The sequence below is a fragment of the Crinia signifera genome, chromosome 2, assembly GCF_055691185.1.
Source record: "Crinia signifera chromosome 2, ASM5569118v1, whole genome shotgun sequence".
Classification (NCBI taxonomy): domain Eukaryota; kingdom Metazoa; phylum Chordata; class Amphibia; order Anura; family Myobatrachidae; genus Crinia; species Crinia signifera.
This window is the reverse complement of record NC_139218.1, coordinates 13,334,596-13,357,273: the sequence shown is the minus strand read 5'-3', so window position 1 is coordinate 13,357,273 and position 22,678 is coordinate 13,334,596. Positions and strand designations below refer to the sequence as shown.

The 22,678-nt window shown below is 45.7% G+C and overlaps 1 protein-coding gene across 1 annotated transcript in view; it reads left to right on the top strand.

The window, feature by feature from the left end:
* The window catches only part of ARHGAP31 (Rho GTPase activating protein 31), a 133,540-nt gene extending 111,154 nt beyond the window's left edge, over window positions 1–22,386 (top strand). The window contains exons 7-12 of the mRNA XM_083171570.1: window positions 9,013–9,208; window positions 10,859–10,986; window positions 12,610–12,669; window positions 15,489–16,151; window positions 16,879–17,108; window positions 17,547–22,386. Of these exons, the coding sequence (XP_083027696.1) occupies window positions 9,013–9,208; window positions 10,859–10,986; window positions 12,610–12,669; window positions 15,489–16,151; window positions 16,879–17,108; window positions 17,547–19,727 (3,458 nt within the window). The 3' untranslated portion in view covers window positions 19,728–22,386. The remainder of the gene's footprint in view (window positions 1–9,012; window positions 9,209–10,858; window positions 10,987–12,609; window positions 12,670–15,488; window positions 16,152–16,878; window positions 17,109–17,546) is intronic.
* Window positions 22,387–22,678: the final 292 nt, after the last annotated feature.

Below are 22,678 nucleotides of genomic sequence, written 5' to 3'. Positions count from 1 at the left end.
GTCCCATCTTCCTGCAGTCATATCATGTCATCCCTATGTCCCATCTCCCTACAGTCATATCACGTCATCCCTATGTCCCATCTTCCTACAGTCATATCATGTCACCCCTATGTCCCATCTCCCTACAGTCATATCATGTCATCCCTATGTCCCATCTCCCTACAGTCATATCACGTCATCCCTATGTCCCATCTTCCTACAGTCATATCATGTCACCCCTATGTCCCATCTCCCTACAGTCATATCATGTCATCCCTATGTCCCATCTCCCTACAGTCATATCACGTCATCCCTATGTCCTATCTTCCTACAGTCATATCATGTCATCCCTATGTCCCATCCTCCTGCAGTCATATCATCTCATCCCTATGTCCCATCTTCCTACAGTCATATAACGTCATCCCTATGTCCCATCTTCCTACAGTCATATCACGTCATCCCTATGTCCCATCTTCCTACAGTCATATCATGTCATCCCTATGTCCCATCTTCCTACAGTCATATCACGCCATCCCTATGTCCCATCTTCCTACAGTCCTATCATGTCACCCCTATGTCCCATCTTCCTACAGTCCTATCACGTCATCCCTATGTCCCATCTTCCTGCAGTCATATCACGTCATCCCTATGTCCCATCCTCCTACAGTCATATCATGTCATCCCTATGTCCTATCTTCCTGCAGTCATATCATGTCATCCCTATGTCCCATCTCCCTACAGTCATATCACGTCATCCCTATGTCCCATCCTCCTACAGTCCTATCACGTCATCCCTATGTCCCATCCTCCTACAGTCATATCATCTCATCCCTATGTCCCATCTTCCTGCAGTCATATCACGTCATCCCTATGTCCCATCTTCCTGCAGTCCTATCGTGTCATCCCTATGTCCCATCTTCCTGCAGTCCTATCGTGTCATCCCTATGTCCCATCTTCCTACAGTCATATCATGTCATCCCTATGTCCCATCTTCCTGCAGTCATATCATGTCATCCCTATGTCCCATCTCCCTACAGTCATATCACGTCATCCCTATGTCCCATCTTCCTACAGTCATATCATGCCATCCCTATGTCCCATCTTCCTACAGTCATTTCACATCATCCCTATGTCCCATCTTCCTACAGTCATATCATGTCATCCCTATGTCCCATCTTCCTACAGTCATATCATGCCATCCCTATGTCCCATCTTCCTACAGTCATTTCACATCATCCCTATGTCCCATCTTCCTACAGTCATATCATGTCATCCCTATGTCCCATCTTCCTACAGTCATATCATGTCATCCCTATGTCCCATCTTCCTACAGTCATATCATGTCATCCCTATGTCCCATCTTCCTACAGTCCTATCATGTCATCCCTATGTCCCATCTTCCTACAGTCATATCATGTTATCCCTATGTCCCATCTTCCTACAGTCATATCATGTCATCCCTATGTCCCATCTTCCTACAGTCATATCATGTAATCCCTATGTCCCATCTGCCTGCAGTCATATCATGTCATCCCTATGTCCCATCTTCCTACAGTCATATCATGTTATCCCTATGTCCCATCTTCCTACAGTCATATCATGTCATCCCTATGTCCCATCTTCCTACAGTCCTATCATGTCATCCCTATGTCCCATCTCCCTACAGTCATATCACGTCATCCCTATGTCCCATCTTCCTACAGTCATATCATGTCATCCCTATGTCCCATCTCCCTACAGTCATATCACGTCATCCCTATGTCCCATCTTCCTACAGTCATATCATGTCATCCCTATGTCCCATCTTCCTACAGTCATATCATGTCATCCCTATGTCCCATCTTCCTGCAGTCATATCATGTCATCCCTATGTCCCATCTTCCTGCAGTCATATCACGTCATCCCTATGTCCCATCTTCCTACAGTCATATCATGTCATCCCTATGTCCCATCTTCCTACAGTCATATCACGTCATCCCTATGTCCCATCTTCCTACAGTCCTATCATGTCATCCCTATGTCCCATCTCCCTACAGTCATATCACGTCATCCCTATGTCCCATCTCCCTACAGTCATATCACGTCATCCCTATGTCCCATCTTCCTACAGTCATATCATGTCATCCCTATGTCCCATCTTCCTGCAGTCATATCACGTCATCCCTATGTCCCATCTTCCTACAGTCATATCACGTCATCCCTATGTCCCATCTCCCTACAGTCATATCACGTCATCCCTATGTCCCATCTTCCTACAGTCATATCATGTCATCCCTATGTCCCATCTTCCTACAGTCATATCATGTCATCCCTATGTCCCATCTCCCTACAGTCATATCATGTCATCCCTATGTCCCATCTTCCTACAGTCATATCATGTCATCCCTATGTCCCATCTCCCTACAGTCATATCACGTCATCCCTATGTCCCATCTTCCTACAGTCATATCATCTCACCCCTATGTCCCATCTCCCTACAGTCATATCACGTCATCCCTATGTCCCATCTTCCTACAGTCATATCATCTCACCCCTATGTCCCATCTCCCTACAGTCATATCACGTCATCCCTATGTCCCATCTTCCTACAGTCATATCATGTCATCCCTATGTCCCATCTTCCTGCAGTCATATCACGTCATCCCTATGTCCCATCTTCCTGCAGTCATATCACGTCATCCCTATGTCCCATCTTCCTACAGTCATATCACCTCATCCCTATGTCCCATCTCCCTACAGTCATATCACGTCATCCCTATGTCCCATCTTCCTGCAGTCATATCACGTCATCCCTATGTCCCATCTTCCTACAGTCCTATCACGTCATCCCTATGTCCCATCTTCCTGCAGTCATATCATCTCATCCCTATGTCCCATCTTCCTACAGTCATATCATGTCATCCCTATGTCCCATCTCCCTACAGTCATATCATGTCATCCCTATGTCCCATCCTCCTACAGTCATATCATGTCATCCCTATGTCCCATCTCCCTACAGTCATATCACGTCATCCCTATGTCCCATCTTCCTGCAGTCATATCATGTCATCCCTATGTCCCATCTTCCTGCAGTCATATCACGTCATCCCTATGTCCCATCTTCCTACAGTCATATCACGTCATCCCTATGTCCCATCTTCCTACAGTCATATCATGTCATCCCTATGTCCTATCTTCCTACAGTCATATCATGTCATCCCTATGTCCCATCTTCCTACAGTCCTATCATGTCATCCCTATGTCCCATCTCCCTACAGTCATATCATGTCATACCTATGTCCCATCTTCCTACAGTCATATCATCTCATCCCTATGTCCCATCTTCCTACAGTCATATCACGTCATCCCTATGTCCTATCTTCCTACAGTCATATCATGTCATCCCTATGTCCCATCTTCCTACAGTCATATCATGTCATCCCTATGTCCCATCTTCCTACAGTCATATCACGTCATCCCTATGTCCCATCTTCCTACAGTCATATCATGTCATCCCTATGTCCCATCTTCCTACAGTCCTATCATGTCATCCCTATGTCCCATCTTCCTACAGTCCTATCATGTCATCCCTATGTCCCATCTTCCTACAGTCATATCATGTCATCCCTATGTCCCATCTTCCTACAGTCATATCATCTCATCCCTATGTCCCATCTTCCTGCAGTCATATCACCTCATCCCTATGTCTCATCTTCCTGCAGTCATATCATGTCATCCCTATGTCCCATCTTCCTACAGTCCTATCACGTCATCCCTATGTCCCATCCTCCTACAGTCCTATCATGTCATCCCTATGTCCCATCTTCCTACAGTCCTATCATGTAATCCCTATGTCCCATCTTCCTACAGTCATATCACGTCATCCCTATGTCCCATCTTCCTGCAGTCATATCATGTCATCCCTATGTCCCATCTTCCTACAGTCATATCATGTCATCCCTATGTCCCATCTTCCTGCAGTCATATCACCTCATCCCTATGTCCCATCCTCCTACAGTCCTATCATGTCATCCCTATGTCCCATCTTCCTACAGTCCTATCATGTAATCCCTATGTCCCATCTTCCTACAGTCATATCACGTCATCCCTATGTCCCATCTTCCTGCAGTCATATCATGCCATCCCTATGTCCCATCTTCCTGCAGTCATATCACCTCATCCCTATGTCCCATCTTCCTGCAGTCATATCATGTCATCCCTATGTCCCATCTTCCTGCAGTCATATCACCTCATCCCTATGTCCCATCCTCCTACAGTCATATCACATCATCCCTATGTCCCATCTTCCTACAGTCATATAACACCATCCCTATGTCCCATCTTCCTACAGTCATATCATGTCATCCCTATGTCCCATCTTCCTACAGTCATATCATGTCATCCCTATGTCCTATGTCCTATCTTCCTACAGTCATATCATGTCATCCCTATGTCCCATCCTCCTACAGTCATATCATGTCATCCCTATGTCCCATCTTCCTACAGTCATATCATGTCATCCCTATGTCCCATCTTCCTACAGTCATATCATGTCATCCCTATGTCCCATCTTCCTGCAGTCATATCACGTCATCCCTATGTCCCATCTTCCTGCAGTCATATCACGTCATCCCTATGTCCCATCTTCCTACAATCCTATCATGTCATCCCTATGTCCCATCTTCCTACAGTCATATCACCTCATCCCTATGTCCCATCTTCCTACAGTCATATCACCTCATCCCTATGTCCCATCTTCCTATAGTCATATCACGTCATCCCTATGTCCCATCTTCCTACAGTCATATCACGTCATCCCTATGTCCCATCTTCCTACAGTCATATCACGTCATCCCTATGTCCCATCCCCCTACAGTCATATCATGTCACCCCTATGTCCCATCTTCCAACAGTAATATCATGTCATCCCTATGTCCTATCTTCCTACAGTCATCTCACTTCATCCCTATGTCCCATCTTCCTACAGTCATATCATGTCATCCCTATGTCCTATCTTCCTACAGTCCTATCATGTCATCCCTATGTCCCATCTTCCTACAGTCATATCACGTCATCCCTATGTTCCATCTTCCTACAGTCATCTCACTTCATCCCTATGTCCCATCTTCCTACAGTCATATCATGTCATCCCTATGTCCTATCTTCCTACAGTCCTATCATGTCATCCCTATGTCCCATCTTCCTACAGTCATATCACGTCATCCCTATGTCCCATCTTCCTACAGTCATATCACCTCATCCTTATGTCCCATCTTCCTGCAGTCATATCATGTCATCCCTATGTCCCATCTCCCTAACGTCATATCATGTCATCCCTATGTCCCATCTTCCTACAGTCATATCATGTCACCCCTATGTCCCATCTTCCTACAGTCATATCATGTCATCCCTATGTCCCATCTTCCTGCAGTCATATCACGTCATCCCTATGTCCCATCTTCCTACAGTCCTATCATGTCATCCCTATGTCCTATCTTCCTACAGTCCTATCATCTCATCCCTATGTCCCATCTTCCTACAGTCCTATCATGTCATCCCTATGTCCTATCTTCCTACAGTCCTATCATGTCACCCCTATGTCCCATCTTCCTACAGTCATATCATGTCATCCCTATGTCCCATCTTCCTGCAGTCATATCACGTCATCCCTATGTCCCATCTTCCTACAGTCATATCACGTCATCCCTATGTCCCATCTTCCTACAGTCATATAACATGATCCCTATGTCCCATCTTCCAACAGTAATATCATGTCATCCCTATGTCCTATCTTCCTACAGTCATCTCACTTCATCCCTATGTCCCATCTTCCTACAGTCATATCATGTCATCCCTATGTCCTATCTTCCTACAGTCCTATCATGTCATCCCTATGTCCCATCTTCCTACAGTCATATCACGTCATCCCTATGTCCCATCTTCCTACAGTCCTATCATGTCATCCCTATGTCCTATCTTCCTACAGTCATATCATGTCACCCCTATGTCCCATCTTCCTGCAGTCATATCACGTCATCCCTATGTCCCATCTTCCTGCAGTCATATCACGTCATCCCTATGTCCCATCTCCCTACAGTCATCTCACTTCATCCCTATGTCCCATCTTCCTACAGTCATATCACGTCATCCCTATGTCCTATCTTCCTACAGTCCTATCATGTCATCCCTATGTCCCATCTTCCTACAGTCATATCACGTCATCCCTATGTCCCATCTCCCTACAGTCATATCATGTCATCCCTATGTCCCATCTTCCTACAGTCATATCACCTCATCCTTATGTCCCATCTTCCTGCAGTCATATCATGTCATCCCTATGTCCCATCTCCCTACAGTCATATCATGTCATCCCTATGTCCCATCTTCCTACAGTCATATCATGTCACCCCTATGTCCCATCTTCCTACAGTCATATCATGTCATCCCTATGTCCCATCTTCCTGCAGTCATATCACGTCATCCCTATGTCCCATCTTCCTACAGTCCTATCATGTCATCCCTATGTCCTATCTTCCTACAGTCCTATCATCTCATCCCTATGTCCCATCTTCCTACAGTCATATCATGTCATCCCTATGTCCCATCTTCCTGCAGTCATATCATGTCATCCCTATGTCCCATCTTCCTGCAGTCATATCATGTCATCCCAATGTCCCATCTTCCTACAGTCATATAACATGATCCCTATGTCCCATCTTCCTGCAGTCATATCCTGTCATCCCTATGTCCCATCTTCCTGCAGTCATATCATGTCATCCCTATGTCCCATCTTCCTGCAGTCATATCACGTCATCCCTATGTCCCACCTTCCTGCAGTCATATAATGTCATCCCTATGTCCCATCTTCCTGCAGTCATATCATGTCATCCCTATGTCCCATCTCCCTACAGTCATATCACGTCATCCCTATGTCCCATCTTCCTGCAGTCATATCCTGTCATCCCTATGTCCCATCTTCCTGCAGTCATATCATGTCATCCCTATGTCCCATCTTCCTGCAGTCATATCATGTCATCCCTATGTCCCATCTTCCTACAGTCCTATCATGCCATCCCTATGTCCCATCTTCCTACAGTCATATCACGTTATCCCTATGTCCCATCTCCCTACAGTCATATCACGTCATCCCTATGTCCCATTTTCCTGCAGTCATATCACGTCATCCCTGTGTCCCATCTTCCTTCAGTCATATCACGTCATCACTATGTCCCATCTTCCTACAGTCATATAACACGATCCCTATGTCCCATCTTCCTACAGTCATATAACACGATCCCTATGTCCCATCTTCCTACAGTCATATAACACGATCCCTATGTCCCATCTTCCTACAGTCATATCACGTCATCCCTATGTCCCATCTTCCTACTGTCATATAACACCATCCCTATGTACAATCTACCTACAGTCATATAACACGATCCCTATGTCCCATCTTCCTACAGTCATATCACGTCATCCCTATGTCCCATCTTCCTACAGTCATATCACCTCATCCTTATGTCCCATCTTCCTACAGTCATATCACGTCATCAGCCCTGAGCCCCCTGGAATGATAAACATTGGCTTAATGTATTGATAACCCAACAATGCTGGTTCCACAGTCTGGGCTTTAGTAGAATTGCTGAGCGCCCATGGACCCAGCATTACATAGACGTAGTTAGGAGAATGTCAGCTTTATCCCTACATGATGGGTTGCATTTAGGCAGTAACCACCTGCCGTCTCAGTCCTTTCCTTGTCCCTTCGCTCTGTCGTTGTGCTCTGTGAGCTTGTCGCTATTGTGCTATTGTTGTGTTCTGTGTGGCTTCCTCGGCCTGGGCGTCACCATGTTTATCCTGGTAATTAGGCTGATGTTCCCCCTGTACGGAAACGTGTCCCCGTGCCAGGGAAGGACGCAGTGTGCGCTGTGTTTTCATGTCTTGGTTAATCTTTGTGTCACCCTCTTTCGCTCGGAAGAATGAGCACAATGTTCTGGCCGGAACGTTAACTCATAAGTCGTTCTTCCCTTCTCCGTACACAGGATTCACGGTCTCCAAGTCAGGGTACACATCTCCAAGTCAGGGTGAAGTCACGGCCCGAAACGCTATGTCTAAGACTGATTCTGGCAAATTGCACCTGAATAGGACCGACATAAACAACGATGTGTATTTTCACATCTGCATATCCGCAGTACTCAAAAGCACCTCATTTGCCCCCCCTCCATGTCCACTGCTGCGACTGCGATCGCAGCCGCGCACATGAGGGGAAAACCATTCAAATCCACTCACCATCAAATAGTTCTCCCCTCTTGTCACAGCCCTGCACAGTGGGTGATATTCCATACAATCCTTCGATTTCAACCGCATTCGTGCGATAAATCGAAGGATTGTATGCACATCATCACCCGACGCAATGCGCGGACCCACTGGTCAAATTACATACTATCTATCGAACCACATGAGCTTTTATCCACATGCGATCGCTCGCAATACAATCGGTGTGTGGCAGGAGCCCTGATGGAGGGCGGCGTTGTAGCGGAGCGGGCGGCAGTAGCCCTGGCGGCAGTGTAGCAGAGCAAGGGCAGGTGTGCGGCGGTAGTCAGCAGAATTTGATAAAACATTTCAAAAGACTGGGCAGCCCTCTCTCCCAAACGGCCGGGAAACGCCTGCATGGTATCGATCACCCTGTGGGCAGCTTGCGGTGCCATCGCAGTCTCCCTTCGCACGGTCGGCTCACGCATGCGCACATTGTACCATGCTAATGGGTGGTTATTTGATAATTGCATTCTAACCAGAATCGAGCCCTGAGTTTGTGCGACGTCAACTTGAATTGCGTGAATGAAAACATCGCCGCTTCTCCTGCTTTTAGCCACGTCCTTTTCAATGGTTTTCCGTTACCTGAAGGCTTTTGATTCGTTGATACGCTCGGAAAACCCTGCTTGGATGATAGACGGTTATTGCTGAGGAGCTCAGAGTATAATATAACGCCACATATTTTGGTAAAAGTCACAATCATAAGACTGGTAGACGGCAACTTTTGTCTTCTCTCTGCAGAGTGCCGGATAGTGAAGAGCATGACGCTGCCGGTGGGGTCGCTCCCGATGAAACTGGTCAGCTTGGAGGAAGCCCAAGCCCGCAGCCTGTCAGCCACCCACCCTGCCCGGAAGGAGCGAAGGGAGAACAGTTTACCAGAGATCGTCCCAGTCAGCGGGACTTTGTTCCACACCGTCATCGATCTCCCAGAAAACAAGTAAGTGGCGTGACCTGTGTATCGGTTTCATTTGTCAGATATACTGTGTGACAGGGCACTGTAGAGACTCAGTTACCCTGGGCTTACATTAAGCCAGGCGTATCGTCATCCATTGTACCGTGCTGTCAGCGTGTTAAGAACGTGTGTGGGGATACACAGGGTGGAATGTGGGGTTATACAGATCGGCGCTGATACGGTCATTAAGTCGACAAGCAATGTGTCGACATGCAGAAAAGTCGACATGGGTGTAGGTCGACATGTCATTAAGTCAACACAAGCATTAGGTCGACATGGGCAAGGTCAACAGTAAAAAGGTCGAAATGGGGTTTTTCCCTGTTTTTTTTGAGCCGACATGTGCTGACAGGCGGTATTTCATGCCCTACCATCCACAGGGCCTGGTGGGAGAATAAAATAGTGTCGACATTCGGGCCAAAAAACAGTGAAAAACACCATGTCGACCTTGCCCATATCGACCTTTCTGCATGTCGACATAACTGCTGGAGACATAATGATCCATACCCTTGTAAAACGTCTCCCCAGAGATCCTACAACAAAGGACAGGAAGCTAGAACACGTTCCGCCATTAAACAGCTGCTCTGATTGGCCACAACTCCATTGATACGAGCGTGGTGGCTCTGAGCTCCTGTGTTAACACTTCAGCGACATGAGGGAAATCACACGCTAGCGGTGCCCGCCTGCTGTACATACGTGTGTGCTGGAGTGAGTAATAGGATTCTCTGATAAAGTCAGTAGTACACACGGCAATGCCCATTGGACAAGACGCTGGAAAGAGAAATAAAATAATTAAAAAAAGATAAAGGAAATGTTTCCTGTCTGATTCTGATTCACGTCTTAATCTGGATCGGCGACAGGCAACGTGCGGCACTCCAGCAACTGCGGAACTATACATCCCAGCATGCATTGCGATGCACCAACCTGTCAAATGACATCCCTGGACTAATGATCAGTAAGGCGGAATCGTCTTGTATTCGCTATGTCAGCGACCTTAGTTACTAATGAGCGGAAATGATGATCAGTCTCTCTGCCGTAGGGGCTTATTACTGAGCATAAAAAAGACAGATGTAACCTCCAATGAGACTGTAACAGTTCCAGATATAGCAGAACCCTTTCGGCACAGGTGGGGGAATGTGTGATCTGACCCTGACTGCATCTGATCGCAGATAATTGATGCGTTTATCGCATTGCTGATTGGGCAGATATTGTCACATGACCTCCGCTTCTGAGGACTAGTTTCTATAAAGTATATAAATTATCTGACATCATATTACTCAGTCCTGAATTTCTAGACTTGCCATTTTCCCACTTCATTGACCAAAATGGGGACTATGGGGAAATGCTGCCACCTACAGTTTAGTTTTAAGAACTACAATGTGATGGATTAATATCCTTATTTCCCTGCAATGTGTTACACAATTACCCAATACTGTAAGTCATCTAATACAGTGTCATTACCTCCAGCAAAGTGCAGCAGGATGACTGATCTCATTAATACGTCTCCCTCTAATCTGTTCATGACTCCTGCTGTATTGTAACAGCTTCACGTAAGCACATGAGTCTCTAAAATCAGTATAGACCATTGTTATTTTCCTCATTGTAACCTGTTATTATGGCACTAATGTTTCTCTGTAGGAGGAAACTGTCCACCAAGTCTAAGAAATGGAAATCTATATTCAATCTGGGGCGTTCCGGAACAGAATCAAAGTCTAAATTGAGCCGGAATGGAAGTGTGTTTGTTAGAGGACAGAAAGAAATGGGTGGTGAGTATGGAATATGTGGTGACTGAATAGGCTTCACTCTCAGTGATGTCACTGTTCACAGTGACTGGATAGGCTGCACTCTTAGTGATGTCACTGTTCCCAATGACCGGATAGACTGCACTCTCAGTGATGTCACTGTTCACATTGACCGAATAGGCTGCACTCTCAGTGATATCACAGTTCCCAGTGACTGGATAGGCTGCACTCTTAGTGATGTCACTGTTTCCAGTGACCGGATAGGCTGCACTCTCAGTGATGTCATTGTTCACAGTGACCGGATAGGCTGCACTCTCAATGATGTCAATGTTCTCAGTGACTGGATAGGTTGCATTCTCAGTGATGTCACTGTTCTCAGTGACCAGATAGGCTGCACTCTCAGTGATGTCAATGTTCCCAGTGACCGGATAGGCTGCATTCTCAGTGATGTCACTGTTCCCAGTGACCAGATAGGCTGCATTCTCAGTGATGTCACTGGTTCCTAATGAATGGATAGTCTGCACTCTCAGTGATGTCACTGTTCACAGTGGCCGGATAGGCTGCATTCTCAGTAATGTCAGTCTTACTAATGAATGGACAGGCTCGATTCTTAGTGATGTCACTGTTACCAGTGACCGGAAAAGGGTGCACTCTCATTGATGTCACTGTTCCCAGTGACCAGATAGGCTGCACTCTCAGTGATGTAACTGGTTCCTAGTGACTGGATAGGCTGCATTCTTAATGATGTCACAAATTCCTAGTGAATGGATAGTCAGCACTCTTAGTGATGTCACTGGTTACTAGTGAGTGTATAGGCTCCATTCTCAGTGATGTCACTAGTTCCTAGTTAATGGATAAATTATATTGTCAGTGATGTCATAGTCACATCATCAGTGATGTCACCAAGTTCAGTGTTGTTTTATAAAGAAGCAGATCTCAGTCGGCGGATGTAACATTTAGGGCCTTATTCTGGTTCACTGCTTCTGGCAAATTCCTTCTTAGCTGGACAAAACCATGTGCACTTCTGTGGGGTGAGATTTGGGTGTTATTTTGTTTCTGTGCAGGGAAAAACCCCACCCAAATCTAACTCTTAGTTACATCCTTACTGCACTGTTACTTTATTTGACATATATGTAACATGAAACTAAAATTATTTATTATTTTTTTAAAATAATTTATTTAGAGAAACATTATGGGGGGGAATTAAAAGTTTTGCAAAATGAAACACATAACCAGAACTCCCAACTGTCCTTCTTTTGGAAGGACCATATAGTTCTTCAGGGGTGCAGGAGCTGAGCACCGATAAGGTTCTTACTGACACCACTAAAGTCGCTATCAAGACCACGGCGGTGATTTCCCAGGCTGGATTATCGATAGACTGGGCTTGCGTACGGATCGTAGCGTGCATGCATCAGGCCATCATGCGATAAAATCGCTGGCCATATGCAAGTTGATTGACAGGAAGCTGGCATTTGGGGGTGGTTACTGTACATTTTTTGGGAGTGTCAGGGAAGCGCAGCGGTTTTCAGGGAATCCCGGTGACATCAGCTCTGGCCCCGATCAGCCCGTTCCTCCCGCAGAGCATGTGAAGAATAGTACATAGCTGTGACACTGACCAAGTAACCATAATCTTCTGTTTTTTTGCAGAGAAAGCTTCAATCCGACCGGCTAAGAGTATGGATTCCCTGTGCTCGCTGCCCGTGGAAGGTCAGTATACTCTGCGCTGGTAATCAGCTGGAAGATGTGGGTGACTTTCCTTAGCTTCTCTACATACATACACACAGTATTCTTGTAGAGGCACTCAGTCCTCAGACGCAGTCGCGCCGGGAGTGATTTACACGGCCTGCCCCGGTGACGGCCTGTCGGCGGTGTGATGTAAAGCCTATTCTATGGGTTCTTTGTAATGCGTATTTCTCCACTAGCAGCGTACAGTAATTTATCCCGCGGCTATTTATCATTAGAATCGGGTGTTAGTGAAAACAAAGCATAATTGAAATGCCATCTTGATGTAGCTTTCTCCGGCAGATTAATCATTTACTCAGCGCAAAAGAAAATCTGCAATTCAGGGGCCGGTTGCTGAGAGTCTGAATACGTGACTACACCGGTGGATGCCGATGGGCCTGATTGGTTGCTATGGGATACAGCATCATTATGCTACTTGCACCACACCGTTTCCACATTCTTACACATACTTGCCATCATTACCGCTTCCTTGCCAATGTTTTACATGAACATTTTATTCATTATTGAACAATGGCTCAGGATTGTTGGTACTGTGCTAAAGTAGGTTCTGCAGTATCCAATATTACGTTATTATGCAACAATATGCAAATGACGACGTATAGTAAGTGAAGCAAGCGAGGTACATGAATAAATACTAGACCAGCATTGCCGCAGTGCGTGCATAATCTGTCATTATTGTGTTATATGAGCGGTCGTTACAAGGCAGCGCTGTTCAGTCACCAGTGGGCATGACATGCGTTATGTTGTCTCTTCAAGAATGTTAAATGTCCCCCTGCTCATCCCCGCTCATCTATACTCTGTCCCATCACCGTTCTCAAATAATGTGTCAGTCTGCATAGTGAATGTACACAACTGCCCTGATAGATTCCCCCAAACATTCAGCTATTACCATCTACAAAGCCTCTGATGACCCCAGCAGTTCCAACGACCCAGCAGCTCTGAGGACCCAGCAGCTCTGGTGATACAGCAGCTTTAAAGACCTAAAGGTGCACATACACGTACCAATTACCCGGTACTTTATGTGCTAAAATAGCATCGCATCACATTGACAACAATGCTGTTTTAGCACAAAAAGCACCGGGTAATCAGTACGTGTATGGGCGGGATGCGGTTAATTTCCCGGCGGTCGGGATCCCGCCGGTCGGAATCCCGACACTGGAATCCCGACCGCCGAAATCCCGAAACTTTCTCCCTCCGTGGGTGTCCACGACACCCATAGAGGGAGAATAAAATAGCGTGCCGAGCGTAGCGAGGCACCGGGCCCGCTGCGTGGCGAGCGCAGCGAGCCCGGAAGGGGGGGCGATCCATGTCCCCCCCTTGTCGGGATTTCGGCGGTCGGGATTCCAGTGTCGGGATTCCGACCGCCGGGATCCCGACCGCCGGGAAATCATATCGGATCCGTATGGGCACCTTAACAGCTCTAGTGACACAGCAGCTTTAAAGACCTAGCAGCTCTGGTGATATAGCAGCTTTGAGGATCCAGCAGCTCTGGTGACCCAACAGCTATGGTGACACAGCAGCTCCGAGAAGCCAGCAGCTCTGATGACCCAGCAGCTTTGGTGACCCAGCAGCTTTGGTGACCCAGCAGCTATGGTGACACAGCAGCACTGAGGACTCAGCAGCACCGAGCCAGCAGCTTCGGTGACTCAGCAGCCCTGGTGACACAGCAGCTTTGAGGATGCAGCAGCTCTGGTGACCCAGCAGCTCTGAGGATACAGCAGCTTTGAGGATCCAGCAGCTCTGGTGACACAGCAGCAGCTTTGAGGCCCCAGCAGCTCTGAGGACCCAACGGTTTTGGTGACCCAGCAGCTCTGTTGTCCTAGCAGCTGTAGAAACCCAGCAACTCTATGTTCTATAACTGGAAAAGCTGCTGCATTGACTTAATAAAGCGAGCCCTCTGTTACTGATTCTATTCCACACCTACAGTATGTCCCATCAGTGAGACCGCCAAGTGCCTGCTCCACCGCATGGAGGATATATGCTTGCCTTATTTCCATTTTTAGAAACAGGCATACACTTTATAGCCGGCCACAATGTAAATGTCAAATTTAGTATCACAGACTTGACAGGTTGGACAAGGGCCCTTATTCAGATCTGATCGCAGTACAAATTTGTTCTCAAAATGGGCAAGGTCCAGAAAGCTGGTACAATTACGTTGCATAATATATATTTTATCTATTGTTATTTTATATAGTGCACACATGTTCCACAGGGGTGTGTTATGACTGCCCGACAATCGGGATCAAGACAGTCCGTATACAGGCATCTGAATCCCAGCTGCCGATGCTCCAAAAGGGGGGCGAGCACAAAGAAGCCCCTTGCGGGCTTGGTGACTCGCTTCGCTCGCCACAGGTTCTAGTCTCCCTCTAAGAATATTCCCCCCTGTTGGAGCACCGGCAGTCGGGATTCCGATGTCGGTATTCTGACTGCCGGGATCCCGATTGTCGGGCAGTCATCCGGCACCCGTTCCACAGAGCTTTACAAATAATATTTGGTTGTTCACATCAGTCCCTGCCCTAGTGGTGCTTACGATCTATTGGGCAGATGTATCAAGCCTTAGAGAGAGATAAAGTACTGACTAATCGCTTCTAGCTGATCTGATTGGTAGATGTTTTATCTCTCTTCACTCTTTGAAATCTCTCCCTCTATATTCCCTATGACATGGACAGTGTAACATTATCTGGCTCTCCTGCTGCAAGCATTCAGTTGGACAGGTAGCTGAGGAAGCCATGACTGTCCTGACAACAAGAAAGTACATTATCACTTTGTGTCTCCTGAAACAGGTGAAGACGAGAAGGTCAGCCGATTCAAGAGGTCAGTGGCCACCGGTGGCTTCTTCATACCGGTCCTTAAGTCACGAGCCACGGGCACTGGTAGCAATTATGATGTCAGCAAGCAGGAGAATGAGTGGGACAGTGAAGAAGTAGCTGGTGCTTCAGGAGGCTCCAGCCAGGATAAAACTACCCTCAAAACCTCTCAGATGAAGCCACCCCCTGAACAAATGAAAGTTTTCCGAATCGGCGATGATCTAGAAAATGAGCAGAATTCTCCAAAAGGAAGGAAGATGTTTTATACTTCTAGCGATGGCCCGGCCAAATCCAGCTTCCCTGGGAGTCTGTTTCCCTTGGAAGCTTCTCCAAGACACCAACGGAAAGCATTGAACATCTCTGAACCTTTTGCCGTGTCAGTTCCTCTTCGGGTGTCGGCTGTCATTAGTGCTAATAGCATGCCCTGCAGAGGCAGTTCCAAGGAGCGCCACCTCCTCTCTAGCCTTGAGGAGTTACCATTACTGGAACCTGATTTGGGTGCCAAGTCCTCGGCTGCTGAACTAAACAGCAGAACCAGTCTTAAAGTAGGAGCTCGTCCTACTGATATGACTGAACCTCTGAAGGTACATGAGACGCGGAGACCTTGTCTGAAAGATCTCAGCCCGGACTTTTTTGAAGGTAAAAAGGATATCTACTGTAGCCCTTTGAAGTAACTTATTGTGTTTTACCAGAAATTTAAGATTAGAAATGTTGGTAAAGGATTTAATAGGACACAGTCGTATAAAAAGTTATAATGCATGGGTTGCATATTGTAGCATTGGGTTTAATAATCAACGTTAGAAAAATAAAATGTCACAGTTTATATTCATTTAGCTTGAACTAGTTTATCATGACCTGGATCATTGTCCAAGTCATTGAAGGTTCTACAAGAGATGGGCACAGCAGACTTACAGGAACAGGTCTACCGCTTGGCAGTTTATCAAGGGACTACAGTTTTGGGGAAGTACCTAAAGCATCGTGTTGGGATTTATCAAGCCTTGGAGAAAGATAAAGCTTCTGTCATCAAGCTGATTGCTGCTTTGAGCTTCTACTCCACTATCTCTCTCCAAGGCTTGATGTTTGACATTATACATTTTGTCTGAGATGGGGTGAGAGTCCTGGAATGGGATGGAGCACCTAGGTGTCAGCAGTGGTCTGGTGGACAAGATTCACATTGATACATCTCTGTTTACCGTAAACCAGTAAACATTGGTTTACCAAGATCAGGGAGAAAAGTGAAGATCTCCAGCTTACCCCAAAACCAGTATCAGTTTGCAGAAATGCTCTACAGGGTTCGAGCCTAGTAGGATAGATAACAATATCCTCCCAATTATTCTCTCATTTCTCCTTTTTCATGTTTTCGCAGAAGATGACAGGACGCTAACGCTCAAGGAAATATTGTTGGAAATGTCCCAGTTACCTGACTTACTGCCCATCTCCGCTGCAGACAGGAAGCCGGCTGACCTCACCATGACGAATATCAGTGAGCTACCTCAAGTCACAGTCTTGGAGCCTAACAAGCCAGAAAGAGCCCCAACAAAGTCACCAGACCGGACTCCAATAAATAACGTGGACAATTTATCTGCCAATAGTCAGGTATGGACATGTGCAATGTCTTTCATTCCCAAGTCTCTTCACTGGGAATTTCACCATAGACGAGACTGGTTGTTTGTTCATTGTAGTATTTTATTCTTTGTCTTTTTCTGAAATTTTGTGCAAAATGGCCGACCTTGTGATAATTGTTGATAATAGTGCAAAGCAATGAAATTCAAACATTTTTTTAACTTATTGTTGACCATAATCAAAACTTCGGACCATTCGGGAATGAGCAATTTCTTTGATGTTGTAGCATCGTTAATTGTTTACCTGAAAGTCTAGTCACAAGATATCCATTTTATTGGCATGAGTTTCATTTCAGAACCTTTGTCCAGTCAATCCTGTAACATGATATAGAGAATTGACATCTTTTATTATTTATTGCATTGCTATTATTTAATATTCTGATGTTTTTGTTTCCCTCTTATTCTTGTTAAGGAGGACGATGAGTCCGTCGCTCTACTGGACCCAATTTGGTCAAATGTACAAGACGAGCTAAAGATCATCGAGTCTGAAGAAGATCTTGCTGTACATTCTGAAAGTGCCTCAGATTTCAAGAGAGCCCCATCACCGCCTACTCTGAATAAAAATTCTGTAAAATCAGAAGACTCTTCTGAAGGATCACTTGGAATGTATGAAGAGATAGATACTTTAGACTCTTTGGGAAAAGCCACTGGCAGCATCCAAGAGGACAGCAGAAACCAAGAAGAAGATTCGATTCCTCCAATTGCGACTGAACTGGAAAATGTCAACGCCCTACCTCAAGAGGCAAATCAATGCACATGTCGAGATCAAACCATTATCGATAGGTTGGATTCACAGTTAAATCCCAAATCATCAGTTGAAGAGTCTAATGTTGAATACCCAAAGCATCCACCCATTGAAGTTGATAGAAAGGATTCGGGCCTAAAAGAAGAAAAAACTCAAACAGAAGGCAATAACTTGCAAGTGAGTGTGGATTTAGAAAGAGAAGAAGACTTGGAAAATAAGCCGGACAAGAGAAAATCAAACGAGTCTCTAGAAAATGACGATGAACTCGGAGCGGAAAGTGGGCATCACTTTGAGCTTGAAGAATTGGAAGACCACCACTGGGTAACAAGCCCACTGCACTCTCCAAAATTAAAGAACATTCTAGAGATGGAGGTAGCAGTAACACAGCCAAAGAGGAGAGGAACTACGGGGGAATTGTATAAAAGACCAGAGTTCACACGCAGTCTATCTCTCGACAGCAAAGACACTCGAACAAGTCAGTGGACGATGAAACTTGCTGGAATAAAGGCAGATGGGGGGTATTATATAAAATCAAGGACTGATCATCTATTTAATCAAAAGTTACAGAATGTCTCCAACTTGCCCGAAGTCCCAGTGCTTGGAACTGAAATTGATTCCTGTTCTAAAACTGAGACCAATGAAAGGACATCCCATATTGAACCTGTGGCAGAACATTCATGGATGAAGGCCAGCGACTGTGTTACCCCTAATGCCACCTCACCGCTAAATTCCAAACACATTTTGCCTAAGGTGCAGGAGATAAATGCTTCAACCAATGTTCATCATCTAACTCAACCAAAGGACAATGAGGATTTGCCTGAGAAGGGCAAAACTCAACCATCGTCATTGAACTTCGATTCAGCACCCACAACTGGGGACATTTTTACTTTCGAAAGTGCAACCACTCCCAGTTCTGTTGAGGTAACAGGCCAACAGGTCCATCAGTCAAGCACAGAAACAACACTATCATTACACAACCGATCGCAAAGCCTGAATCAAAAACCACTCTCTTGCGTCCCAAACCAAAGCACTGACTTGGATTGCACGTCGATAAGTCACACTCCAACAGGTCGCCGTAATTCCGCTCCTGTGAGTGTTTCGGCAGTTAGGGCTTCTTTCATGATAAAAATGTGCCAAGCTAAGGCTGTGCCAGTGATACCACCAAAAGTCCAGTACACTCAGATCCCACAGCCATTGCAGACAGTGAATACAGAGTCTGAAGTTCCTCTGCTGGAGAATAAAGATGTTGGGAATGAGCCAGATTCAGCTCCAAAACCAATTTTGCCCCCAATTACAGGTCATAACAACATTCCGCAGAGCCAGAAGACAGAGATAGAGGCTGTGGAGGAAAAGGAGAACAGTGATCCAATTTCTATAGACACTTCCTTCCATTCCAGTTTGAACTCTACCAATGACAGTAACCACGGCGTTCCTCAAGATGTTCCGGTCCTCCGTAGGAAGCGAACTTCAGATGGGGAAGCTTCTGGGGACACGCCTTTGTCGTCCAAAATGGAACGACCTTCTGGACTTTCAAAGTCTTCCTTTAGATCCAGGGCAGGAAGACCTCAAAGACCTCAAAGTCTCATCCTGTTTAGCCCACCCTTCCCAATTATGGATCACCCATCCGTTGACTCAAGAATGTTTCTGGCGCCCATTAAAAGCCCATCTCAGACCACCTCTCAAGAATCCACATATGAAAGTCAGAGGACGCCGGATGGGGTTATTCTCAGGAGTAAGATGACAATCCCCAAAAACGGTCAAAGACTAGAGACCTCCACAAGTTGTTTCTACCAACCACAGCGGAGATCTGTCATCTTGGACAGTCGGAGTGGTAGGCAAATTGAATAGCAGCTACAGAGGGGGGTTCAGTGCAATCCTAACCCTGTCTATATAATGATGAAAAGATCTATGCAAAAAAGGAAAAAACTGTTGTCTTGGGAACATTGTTCTATCGATGTTCCAACTGTTACTCTTTAGATCATGCGAGGATAATCATTTATATGGGTCAACCTGTATGTTATAAAGAATCATGTACAATGACAATGATACGCCTCTAGAGACTTAAGAGATATCCAATGTTTAAGCCGTCAGTTCCTTCCCAGATAACCTATTTCTTTACTGCTTGGGGATTATACATTTTTTTCCTAAAGCATTTACAGTAATGTATTGCTGCAGTGCAGCTTGCATTCTCTGATCAGGAGATCGTAAAGATTACAAACAAGTTTTCACATTCAGGTGTAAATTAGCCGCGCCCTTGTAAAACAGTGTTTTGCATCAGTCTGCGGTAAGTCACAGGTTCCCAAACTCGGTCCTCAGGACCACACACAATGCACGTTTTGCAGGTCTCCTTACAGTGAAATCATTTGCTCCACCTGTGGATCTTTTAAAATGTGTCAATGAGTAATACATGCACCTGTGCACCTGCCGGGTGACCTGGAACATGTTAACTGTGTGGGGTCCTGAGGACCATGTTTTGAGAACCCCTGGTTTATGTCTAAAGTGTTAATGGCACAATTGTACATTTTAAAGCTAGCGTTTGTACCAAGAGCTTACTCTTTCTGCAAGAAATATCAAATTAAAACGTAAACTCAACAGCACTTTGCAAAATATCTACAATGCAAAACCTCTTTGTCAAATAAGTCAATTTCAAGTGCACCCGTAGTCTACAGACAGTGGAGGCAGACATTTTGGGGCTAATTCAGGTTTGGGTGAGGCACTAAGGTTAGGGTAAGGCACTAAGTGGGGGAGGGGCTAGGAGGAGAAGGGTAGGGTTAATGCTGCAGGAAGGGAGGGTTACTGATAGTCACTAAGAAGAGGTTTAGGCTGCGGGGTAGGTAAGTTTGGTTTGGACACCAGATGGGAGGGTTAGGCTGCAGAGTTAGGCACTACGGGAGTGTTAGTGTTAGACACTTGCAAGGAGGGTTAGTGTTAGACAGTAGTATAGAGGGTTAGTGTTAGGCTCTAGGTGAGGGTTAGTGTTAGGCACTAGTGTAGAGGGTTAGTGTTAGACACTTACAGTAGTGTAGAGGGTTAGTGTTAGGCTCTAGGTGAGGGTTAGTGTTAGACATTACGCCGGTATCTGGCGGATGGTGATCTGGCAACAGGGGACAGGACATGGGCGCGCTCACACGTCCATTGCCGAGAATGGGGCCTCGCCGTGTGCGCACCCCATTCTGGCGGGGGATGGCGCTTGGTCTCCATCTGTAGGCAAATCGGATGCCCATCGAATCGGGATTAAAATCAAATTGAATACAAAAGAACAGATCGAATGTAAAATCGAATGGAAAGGGGGTGGAATTGGGGGAATCGAAAGCAAATCATATCGAAATCGAACCTAAAGGAAATCGAAGCGTGTATACACACCTTTAGGGTGGTGTCCCCGGTTTACAGTGAATTGCAGCTGACTTCTCCTGAATTTTGGGTCCAGCCCACAAAATGGCTGCCGACATGGTGTGTAGGCAGCCGGTGCACTTTAAGGACTGATTTTCTTTTTTTATGATTAAAGTGAGCATTTTAGATGCAATTTGGTTCATATGATAGAGTCCTATAAAATAAGACTTATGCTCCTCCTCCCCTCTATAGGGGGAGTTCAAGTGTGTTGCGCACCAGAAGCCTCTAGATGGTGCCCGACAGAGCAATACAAGTTCTGCTCCGTATGGGCGCGCAGGGCTGACATTACTGTCTTATTGTGTCGTCATTTTGATGGGCTGGTAACTATTATTGTATATTATGCTAGACTTATTAGCCTTACAGCTGTATTTAACATTTCTGCTTAACCTTAACATTACAGTTAGGAGAGCTATGTTGCTGATGGGGGTTGTAGTTGGCCTGCAGATAAAGTTGATTGGCCGATAGAGGGCGCTGTGTGACTGATGCTAAAAACAATAAGCCAATCAATCAGCGTTATCTGTAAGGTGAAACCTCCCTTTCTCATTGAAGTTTTGCTCTCTGCGGTGTTCTGTTGGGACCTACAGTATCAGACATTTATAGAGTCGCACAGTGTAACGGCGGTGTGGGGGAACGGCTGTATTATATGTACACAGGTAAGATAAGTATACCGTCTGCGCTATGTAACTATTTGTGATGTATCTAAGCAGTGTTTCAGAAACGTTCTTGTACAATAATATAAATATGAAGAATATAATTAAATCTATATAAGGGGAAGAGGGGCTGTGAAGAAGACCCTTTGATACTGGACCCAACGCAGAAAGAGGTGCTAATTTAATTTTTTTTTTTTTTTTACATCTATCACATTCTAATAAAACTGGAACGTATAAATGAAGTATTGAAATATTCCCCAGGTGTGGAGTGCAGGCACACACTGCTTACCAACCGCCCAGGCACTGAGGGGTTCAACTGCACCCTCACCTGCGTAGGTGGGGGGGCCAACATTGTTGCGGCCGTTGGTGCACTTGTTCACTGTTTGTTTCATGTCCAGTTTTTATTTTTTACTGCAGTTTGTTCTTGAAAATAAACACGTTTTTATAAAAAAAGAAATAAAAAAGGATTTATGTCTCTGGTTAATTGGTCTGATGAATGAAGTATCGGTTCCTTCTCAGGATCTTTGTTACAATACAGGATGATGCATTTAAAGAGGCGAGACTAACATGTACGTGTACTTACACCATAATACCACTCATACCCCAACATGTTCCTGCACCCCCGCACTGCACTAACTGCACATGCACACTCACTCCTGGATGACTCAGCATGTACCTGCACTGCACTTACACACTCACTCCTGGCTGACTCAGCATGTACCTGCACTGCACTTACACGCTCACTCCCATCATTCCCCA